Source organism: Lathyrus oleraceus, chromosome 5 (genome assembly GCF_024323335.1).
Source record: "Lathyrus oleraceus cultivar Zhongwan6 chromosome 5, CAAS_Psat_ZW6_1.0, whole genome shotgun sequence".
NCBI classification, from domain to species: domain Eukaryota; kingdom Viridiplantae; phylum Streptophyta; class Magnoliopsida; order Fabales; family Fabaceae; genus Lathyrus; species Lathyrus oleraceus.
The window spans coordinates 114,354,539-114,365,626 of record NC_066583.1 but is presented as its reverse complement, the minus strand read 5'-3'; the positions used below and the strand labels follow the sequence as shown (position 1 = coordinate 114,365,626).

Genomic DNA, 11,088 nt, shown 5'->3' with positions numbered 1-11,088 from the left:
TTTTCACGAGATTAAGTGTTGATTGAACTTAACCCGTTTGAAAAATATTTTAAGTGCAAGAGTCGCCACCGTCTTTTATTTTATCCAAAAAGAGGAAGGGAAAAATAACGATAAATCCCTTTAGAGTTACGGGTTCGGGGGTTGGTTATGCAAAGGGAAGGTATTAGCACCCTCTACATCTGCGGTACTCCACAGAAACCTTTTTGCTTATGTTTATGTGAATGCTTTGCTTTTTTCGCTTTGATCGTTTGATTGGGGAGATGAGAAAAGAACTTGATTTTATTGCTTTTTGGACTCGATAAAGTCGTAGACTTCATGCCTACGTATCTCCAAGGCGCAATGGAGAAATCAGAATCCACGTAGTTCTCCCAAAAGAAAAGGGGAAAGTCTGTTTTGTTAATTTTAGATTTGAACGAGCCTAAACCCTAAAGAAATAAATAAATGGGCTCATTACAGGAAAGCCCAAGAGTAAACTTATGAGTGTGTGAAAAGGGTTTCTTAAACGGCGACCGTTGGAATCGCATCGGGTTTCTCTTTTTGGATTTTTCGATTTTTTAACATAAAACGTGAACAATACGATTAAACACACAATACAGAAAATAAAAAATGCGAGAAAGTAAATTATTACAACACAGTTAGCTATGAATAGTTAGTATTACGAATAGTTAGTGGAGTTAATCGAGCTGAAACTTGTGTGAAGAGGATGAACTTCTGATCGTCCAAATGATCGACCGAAAGCTGGAAACCGTCACCGACGCAGTGCTGGCTGCCTTCGTGAGTACCTGACTTCAACGTCGCTTTTGATCGGTGAAACGACGCCGGAATGAAATTAACCTTGGATATTTGTGATATGGACTCAACGAACTTCAAAGATATGAAATCGGTTTTGTGTTTCGGTGAATAATCGGGACGATTTTGGGTTACCGAAAATGAAGAACAAGTGAAATACGGTAATGCTTTTGGAAAAATATTTCTTTTCAATTCTCTGTTTCTCTCACCACACGTTTTTTCCTTCCTGATCCACCTTTTTTTTTTCTTTTCTTACTAACCACATCTATATATATATATATATATTTAGATTACTTAAACAATAAGAAACCTAAAAAATATCTAACATAAATTAATAATATATATTTAGATTACTTAAACAATAAGAAACCTAAAAAATATCTAACATAGATTAATAATATATATTTAGATTACTTAAACAATAAGAAACCTAAAAAAATATTTAACATAAATTAATAATATATATTTAGATTACTTAAACAATAAGAAACCTAAAAAAATATCTAACATAAATTAATAATATAATTTATATATTATATAATAATAATAATAATAAACTAATATAATATTAATCCTAATTAAATAAACTAATTAACAACTAAACACAATTAATATTAAGCACAAATAATATTAAACGGCACACGATTAAAATACGATAAAATCGAGCGACACGAACGCGATAAAAACGATGACAATTTGCACAGCAAAACAGACAAATTGATAAAACCAATAAACCAGTAAACCGGTAAACCAGTAAAATCAACAACACGACTCAAACAGACTCGATTAAATCACACGGCACAACACGTAATTAAATAAACAACCCTAGGCAATAATAAAATCAACACGACATCACGAAAACGCTGACAAACACAATCACAAATAATCGGACAATACGAAAACTCTAATATATTCGAAATACAGTCAAAATACCGACAAACAAACAATTAAATAGATAAAAACGCACAAAACCTAATCGAAGCGATGCCACGCACAAAAGAGATAAGCGAGATAAATACGAGACAACGATATCGGCCAGGTTTTGCTAAAACAACGAAATACAACATGGTAAGCAACGAAAACACACAAAACCTAATCAAACCAGTTGTCACGCGAAGTTTAAGAAATTGAGATGAATACGAGACAACGAGATTAATCAAGATGTGGTCAACAAAGCCAAAGTCAAATTTTGGGGTGCGACAGATGCCCCTATTTAATTAACTTAGGCCAGATAGCCGGAGGCTATCGAATGGCGTAAGGTAATTAAATATGACAAACGCCACAAAATTTGACCGCAAATGCATGTATGCATGATGCAAAAGACAGACAGACACAGAGACACATGAGTGCAAACTCTACTGGGGAAGGACATACACCGACTCAATGCATGAAGGTAAACACTGAGAATACTCAGCTGGGGAAGATTCACTACCTATTCATAGATGGAAAATAGGAGGAAAAGAGATATCGACTCAATGTTGACGATACATCACTATCTCATAGATGAAAGTGGGAAAAGATCAATATAACAAGAGTACTGATGTGACAGTACATTACCAACTCAAAGATGGAGGTAACAGAAAAGATGAATACCAACTCAAGGATGAAGGTATAACAAGGGCATAATAAGAATCGAACTGCGTTAACTCATGGTTGACAACTCACTACCCACTCATTGATGAGGTAAACAGGACATGCCAACTCAAAGTTGAAGGCAAGCTTCAAAAGATTGATAATAACACTGCTAGGGAAATCAAATTCCAACTCATTGATGACGGTGTAGATGAAGAATCAGATCTAAGGATTATTGTGCAGACTTACAGTTGAATGCACACTACCAACTCATTGATGAGGTAGACAGAGAAACGCCGACTCAAAGTTGAAGGCAACCACCGATTCATTGACAAAGGTGTTTAAAAGAATTTAGAACATATTCTCCTGGAGATGTTTATCATTACCGACTCAAAGATGACGGTGGAAGGACAAAATGTACCTAACTCATAGATGAAGGTACTCCATCCACTCAAAGACGAAGATGTAATCAGAAGTTATCTGTGCAGACTCAAAGATGAAAGCACACTATCAGTTCAACAAGGATCAAACATACCCTACTCATAGATGAAGGTACTCCATCAACCCAAAGACGAAGATGGAATCACAGGAAAATGTGCGAACTCAAAGATGAATACATATTACCAGCTCAAAGTTGCAGGTACTTCACCAACTCAAAGACGAAGGTGGAATCAAAAGGAATCTGTGCTAAACTCAAAGACGAAAGCACGCTACCAGCTCAAAGTTGCAGGTAGAACCATGGAACTTTTTGTGAGGATGTTATCAACTCATAGATGGAGATAGTAATTAATTTATCCGAGGGATAACAAAGGTTACCACTCATGGATGTAGGTAACTCAAGTTTGTAACGGGTACCAACTCAAAGATGAAGGTATAAAGGACTTGGACACAATATCTGTCATGTCTGTTTTACTGAATGAGACTCACAAAGACTATATTGTTGCCTTCTTTTACTGGCAATTTCTGAGCTTTATCTGGAGACACGAGGTTCAAACTAGGATAGAACTAGAATGAAACGGTCAAACAAGACTTCAACTGAAGAGGAATGAACTCATCAGGATTTACAACTGAAACAACCATCTTCCACGAGGCATAGATCTCTGTGGGGAACATGACCAATAAAAGGTATTTTGCTGCTTATGAGGATACTCTATATGGAGAGATTGACTCAACCCACAATATAAACAAGGAAACAAGGTGCATATGAATGCAAGCATGATATGTCATAGATATGCATGAATATTTAGTAATGAATGCATGATGGACAGACAAAACTAGGAATAACTAAAAATGTTAACAGCTGCATAAGGACTTGCTGGAGATTTGCACTGAGACTCGCTAGGGAGTAGTACAAAGACTTGCTGGGGAATTGGTACAAGAGCACCATATCCAGGTTTCTTTAAAAGTCTGTCTCTGCTGAGGATTCCGTAGAAGAATGGAGATGCCTTCTACTTCAAAAATGCAGGAGATTCCCTGTGGTTCTTGAATTTGTGAGGTATATGAGGATTGGACCTTTCTGAGGACTCCGCTGGGGATACAAGGTGTTATCCTCTGGAAATAAGATGATATTGTAAGAGAAGTCCTGCAATTCTTGAATTGGCTGATAATGCAGAAGGGATTATTCTTCTGGAAGACTCCGCTGGGGATAAAGTCCGCTGGGGATAGGTGGTATCTTTCTAGGGAATAAGAATATAAGGGAAATCTATCCTTGATTTTTTTGCTTTAATTATTATGGAGACTTTCTGTATCTGAAGACTCTGCATGGGATTATGGTGTCTGATATCTGGTTACGAGAGTTTTCCTCTAGGAGACTCTGCCAGGGAACAGTGATGTCTGACCTTTGAATATAAATGAGAATTCAGGAGAAATCCTACAATTCTTGAATTTTCTTAAAATGCATAACACACTCTTCTTTTACTACCAAACATTACTGAGGAGGAGACATATCCTTCTATTGAATGGACAGAGAACAACAGGAGATTCCCTGTAGTTTCTGAATATCAACTTTCTTCACTCGCTGAGGGATGGAGACCTCTGTATTACTCCTGCTCAGGGAAATCAAATCTTCCTTCTCATCCTCTGTTGGGGACATTGTTGATCCCTCCTTAATAAATTACTGGGGAAATACCTGTAGTAATCCCATAGGCCAAATCTGTAACTTAAAACCTGGATCAAAGTCTTCATGATCAATTAACCGGGGAGTCTTCATGATCAATTAACTGGGGAGTCTTGATGATCAATTAACTGGGGAGTCTTCATGATCAATTAACTGGGGAGTCTTCATGATCAATTAACTGGGGAGTCTTCATGCCCCAAGTGAAGGGAATAAACTTCTTGAAATATTTCTTGCATGATCTCTTGAGGAAAACTAGGAAGCATAGCTGGGGATATCCAGAATCACAACCTCTGCTGGAGAAATATTACTGCCAAGACACCTGTGGAGATTTTTTCATCATATACATATAAGGATAGTAATATGAACATGTCTATTTGGAATCACATGATTTCAGAATTACTGGGACCACATGTCTCAATCCTTTTATTGATGTCCACAAATCAAAATAAATAATCTTTATATTTTTCAAAAACTGTTTTTAATTCAAAACTTTTGTTTCAAAACATATCTGTCAAAGTAAAAGAACTTTCGTAAATTGAAATGAAAATTAAGAGTGCCAAGAAATATAGAAAGGCTCAAATTGATTTGATAGGATGGTAATCAGCCAACAGCGTGATTCCATAGATCTTTACAAATTGGAAAATGGTAATTTCGTGGAAAAAGGGTACGTTGAACTACAATGACATCATTCTCTCTTCCACTTTTGACCTGTATGGAAGCCTTGAGAAAGTTGGAGAACTGTTGAAAATATTCTGATACTTCAATGATCTTATCTCTGTTATGCAGTTACTTGCCTGAAATCCCTAACTTTTTCCTAGATTGCCCTTTCGGGTTTTCAATCTACCGGGATAATATTTTCTTTGTTTTTTTATGTCTCTAATTTCTGCTTGGACCGCCCTTTCAGGTTTTCAGTCCACCGAGACGCTCATTTTTGCCTAAGCCGCCCTTTCGGGTTTTCAACTTAGCGAGCTGTTCTTTTCATTTTTTAGGCGAAGTATTTCTTGACTGCATCTGTATTCACGGGACGTGGAAGCTCTTCACCATCTATGTTTGTAAGAATTAAAGCACCGCCTGAGAAGGCTTTCTTGACAACATAGGGTCCTTCATAGTTAGGAGTCCACTTGCCCCTAGAATCATTGTGAAATAGTATCATCTTCTTGAGCACAAGGTCACCCTCTTTGAATTCTCTCGGCTTAACCTTCCTATCAAATGCCTGCTTCATTCTCTTTTGATATAACTGTCCATGGCACAAGGCAGTCATTCTTTTTTCTTCAATCAAATTCAACTGATCGTATCTGCTTTGACACCATTCAGCCTCTGACAACTGAGTTTCCATTAGTATCCTCATTGATGGAATTTCAACCTCTATCGGTAACACAGCTTCCATACCGTATACAAGTGAAAATGGGGTTGCCCCAGTTGAAGTACGAACTGATGTTCTATATCCGTGTAGTGCAAAAGGCAGCATTTCATGCCAATCTTTGTAGGTAACAACCATCTTTTGAATGATCTTCTTGATATTCTTATTTGCAGCTTCAACTGCCCCATTCATCTTGGGACGGTAAGGAGAAGAGTTGTGATGCTCGATCTTGAAACTTTCACATAATTCATCCATCATTTTGTTGTTCAGATTGGAGCCATTGTCAGTGATGATCTTGTTTGGAATGCCATATCGGCAAATGAGATTATTTTTGATGAATCTGACCACCACTTGCTTTGTCACCTTTGCATACGAAGCTGCTTCCACCCATTTGGTGAAGTAATCAATTGCCACGAGAATGAAACGGTGTCCGTTGGAAGCTTTGGGTTCAATCATACCGATCATGTCAATGCCCCACATTGAGAATGGCCAAGGAGCAGAAATCACATTCAAAAAGGTTGGTGGTACATGAACCTTATCAGCGTAGGTCTGACATTTGTGACACTTCTTTACAAATTTGTAGCAATCTGATTCCATGGTCAACCAGTAGTAACCAGCTCTCAACATCTTTCTTGACATAGAGTGGCCGTTTGCATGAGTACCAAAGGACCCTTCGTGAACTTCTTTCATCAACATTTCTGCTTCCTTTTTGTCAACACATCTGAGTAAGACCATGTCATAATTCCTCTTATAGAGCACATTCTGATTAAGGAAGAAACTGCCTGACAATCTTCTCAAAGTCTTTTTATCTTTTTCTGTTGCTCCAAGAGGATACTCCTGAGTCTGAAGGAAATGCTTGATATCGTGGTACCATGGTTTATCATCAAAACTGGCCTCAGTTGTAAACACATGTGCTGGTCTATCAAGTCGCTTGATCACAATTCTGGGTACTTCGTTTGGAAAACTCACTTGATACATTGAAGACAACGTAGCTAGAGCATCCGCCATATGATTTTCATCCCGAGGAATGTGATGCAATTCAACCTTGGTGAAGAAAGTCAACAATCTTCTTGCATAGTCTTTGTATGGGATCAAGCCAGGGTGGCGTGTTTCCCATTCTCCTTTGATCTGATTGATAACTAACGCTGAGTCACCATAAACAGTAAGATTTTTGATGCGGAGGTCAATGGCTTCTTCAAGACCCATGATACAGGCTTCATATTCAGCAATGTTGTTTGTACATTCAAAGCAAATTCTTGCCGTGAAAGGAATATGAGAACCTTCTGGAGTGATAATGACTGCACCTACTCCATGTCCATAAACGTTGGAAGCTCCATCAAATACTAAACCCCATTGAGAATCTGGTTCAGGCCCTTCTTCTGGAAGTGGCTCTTTACAATCTCTGGATTTTAGGAACATGACATCTTCATCAGGAAACTCATCCTCATTATCATCGTGATCTTCAACGGGTTGGTGAGCAAGGTACTCAGCCAACACACTGCTCTTGATAGCTGTCTGGGTATGATACTCAATGTCGTATTCTGATAACAGCATCTGCCATCTTGCAATCTTACCAGTGAGTGCAGGCTTCTCAAAAATGTACTTGACTGGATCCATTTTGGATATCAACCAAGTGGTGTGACTTAACATATACTGCCTCAATCTCTTAGCAGCCCAAGCCAATGCACAACATGTCTTCTCGAGTAAGGAGTATCGTGATTCACAGTCAGTAAATTTCTTGCTTAAGTAGTAAATGGCATGCTCTTTCTTTCCAGTTTCGTCTTGTTGACCCAGAATACAGCCCATAGAATTCTCAAGCACTGTCAAATACATAACCAACGGTCTTCCAGCAACAGGTGGTAACAAGATAGGAGGCTCCATGAGGTACTCTTTGATATTGTCAAATGCTTTCTGATAATCCTCTGTCCAAACACAATTCTGACTCTTTCTCAGCAATTTGAAGATAGGTTCACAAGTGGCAGTCATGTGAGAAATAAACCGGGATATGTAATTCAATCGTCCTAGAAAACCTCTCACTTGCCTTTCTGTTTTTGGTGCGGGCATCTCTTGGATAGCTTTTACTTTATCTGGATCAACTTCAATGCCTTTTTGGCCGCAATGAAGCCCAAGAGTTTACCTGACCTGACGCCAAATGTGCATTTGTTCGGATTGAGGCGAAGACGGAACTTCCTCAATCGTTGAAACAACTTCAATAGATCTACTAAGTGACCTTCTTTTGAACGAGACTTCGCGATCATGTCATCCACATAAACCTCAATCTCTTTGTGCATCATGTCGTGAAAGAGCGTTGTCATGGCTCGCTGGTAAGTAGCACCTGTGTTATTCAACCCAAACGGCATCACTTGATAACAGAATGTTCCCCATGGTGTTATGAATGTAGTTTTTTCCATGTCTTCGGGAGCCATTTTGATCTGGTTATACCCGGAGAATCCGTCCATGAAGGAGAATATGTCAAACTTTGCTGTATTGTCTACCAACATGTCAATGTGAGGCAGGGGGAAATCATCCTTTGGGCTTTCTCTATTTAAGTCACGATAGTCGACACACATTCGTACCTTCCCGTCCTTCTTAGGAACTGGCACAATATTTGCTATCCACTCTGGATACACTGAAGTGGCAAGAAAACCAACATCTATTTGCTTCAGAACTTCTTCTTTAATTTTGACGGCCATATCTGGATGTGTTCTTCTTAATTTCTGTTTGACCGGTGGACATTCTGGCTTCAAAGGTAGCTTGTGCTCTACGATGTCAGTGTCGAGACCAGGCATATCTTGATAAGACCAAGCAAACACATCTACATACTCTTTCCACAGGCTGATCAATTTCTCCTTGACCTGTGGGGATAACAATGCTCCAATTTTGACTTCTTTCACATTTTCTTCCGAACCCAAGTTGACTGTTTCCAAAGGCTCCTTGTATGGCTGAATAGTGTCTTCTTCATTTTCAAGTTGGCGGGCGACCTCTTCTGGAATCTCATCCCACTCTTCCTCTTCAGCTTCGAATACAGAATGTTCAAAGTTGGGAGAGGGCATGATGTCATTGTGTTCAACGGGTTTAAGTAACCTGTACAAACAATTGTTTTTAGAGGACTGACCATGACATGCAAAAATGTGTTCTTTTTAAGGTTTTTTTTTTGTGTTACCATTTTCCGAAAAAGCTGAAAAGATAAAAGGACACAAGTGTATAGGAACACAAAAGATCTTTTTCATGGATAGTACGTTTTTGACAAAAGTGCCCATTTTACAAAATTAATGCTTCGCGCTTTGGGCTAAAGCGGAAGATTTTTGAAAACTGAAAAGCTTAATTACTTTGATATGTGGACACAATGTGGGATGTCAATTGCGGTCCAGTTCTTCATAACTACTCCTGGTGTCACAAATCTGGGGCCTTCGTCTTCTGTCTTTCCCTCAAAAGTATCCTCCTCAACTGCTACCATGTTGATAAACCCACCGCTGTGAAAGATATCTTTGAAAGGTCGCACCACTGAAGTCTGCACTTGTTTTCCATCAACAAAGCCTAATCCTGCATGGTTAACGTTTTCTGGCAACTCTATCACCTTGCCCCACATTTCTGTAGGACCTGTCTTGACAATCTGCTTGGCGTCTTTGAATGACGCGATTGAACCTTCACTTTTCTTGTAATCATCGATGGTCAGGGCCTGAAATGGAGTTTGAACAGCCGTCTCGTCTACTTCTATCACACTAAACGATGAAAGGTGGCTAATCAGCATAGCCTGCTCCCCATTAACCGTCACTATTTGCCCATTCTTGACAAACTTTAACTTTTGGTCTAACGTGGATGTAATGGAACCCGCCTCATGAATCCATGGGCGTCCGAGCAGACAGCTATAAGCTGGCACTATGTCCATAACCTGGAAAGTGATCTGGAATACGTGTGGTCCAATACCAATAGGCAAATCAACTTCTCCAATGACTGTTTTTCTTGATCCATCGAACACTTTCACAATAATTCCACTGTGCCGCATTTGCCCCCCTTTGTACTTTAGCTTCAACAAGGTAGACTTGGGCATGACATTCAGAGATGAACCGGTGTCAATTAGAATATTAGACAAAGAATCCCCTTGACAATTGGCTGAGATATGGAGAGCGAAGTTGTGATTCTTTCCTTCTTCTGGCAGTTCTTCATCACAAAAGCCTAAGCCATTGCACGAAGTGATGCTGCCTACAACATTGTTGAACTGCTCTGCTGTTATATCCTGTTTTACAAAGGCTTGATCAAGCACCTTCAGTAGTGCTTCTCTGTGGACAGTTGAGTTCAATAATAAGGACAGGATCGAGATTTTTGACGGTGTCTGTAGCAACTGATCTACCACTTTGTAGTCACTGAGCTTGATAATTCTGAGTAGTTCATCTGTTTCTTTGTCAAGGGTTGAATTGCTTGTTTGCCCTTCTGCTTCTCTTGTCACTGGTACCACGACTACTGGATCTTTCTCAACATTTCTACTTGGGATAACCGGCGGAGCGAACACGCGGCCACTACGCGTCATTCGGCTATATGCTGCGATATTGGTAACTGAGGCTAAGGTTTTAATCTCGACCTCTTTACCGTTCTCAATAATAGTTGCTGCATAGCGGTAGGGGACCGCTTTATCTGAAGTGTAAGGCATTGGGCCCGGAGGGCAAATCACCACTGGCTCCCTCGGATGATAAGCTATCTCTACTTTCTCTGGAATGTTGAAGCAAGGAATGATGACATTCACTTCTTGTTCTTGTGATTCTGGAGAACTCACTTGTCTAGAAATCAGAATCAAACCCTGATCAAGGACGCCTTGCAAATCATCTTGAATCTTCCTACAACCTCTTGAATTGACTGAACATGTACCACAGATCTGGTGGTCATGTTGGAATAGACCATGAGCACATAAAACAGAATGAATTTCAACCAAAGACCGCCGAATCTCCTCTATCTTCATAACACGTTGTTCATTGAGACAAACTTCTATATTGTTCACTGATGAAGGACCATGACTTGGCATTGGATTGTCCTTCACATTGGGACCCATGTTCTTGAAGGTCAGGATACCCGCTCTTGTCAACTTCTGTACTTCCAACTTTAAAGCAAAACAGTTGTCTAAGTCATGACCTGGAGCATTCTGATGAAAGGGACAAGATACCTCTGGCTTGTACCACCAAGGTAGCACTTCTGGTACAAGAGGTCGTGGTCGTGGTTGCACAAGGTTTTTAGTGATCAAAGCTGGATACAATTCTGC

At 39.4% G+C, this 11,088-nt stretch overlaps 1 protein-coding gene across 1 annotated transcript; it reads right to left on the bottom strand.

Moving 5' to 3' along the window:
• Nucleotides 1-8,148: 8,148 nt before the first annotated feature.
• On the bottom strand, nt 8,149-10,881 carry LOC127079089 (uncharacterized). Its single transcript, XM_051019499.1, has 2 exons — nt 9,223-10,881; nt 8,149-8,172 (listed from the first exon to the last, which is right to left on the bottom strand). Exons 1-2 carry the CDS (start codon nt 10,879-10,881, stop codon nt 8,149-8,151), a joined length of 1,683 nt encoding a protein of 560 aa, XP_050875456.1.
• Between the last annotated feature and the right edge of the window lie 207 nt (nt 10,882-11,088).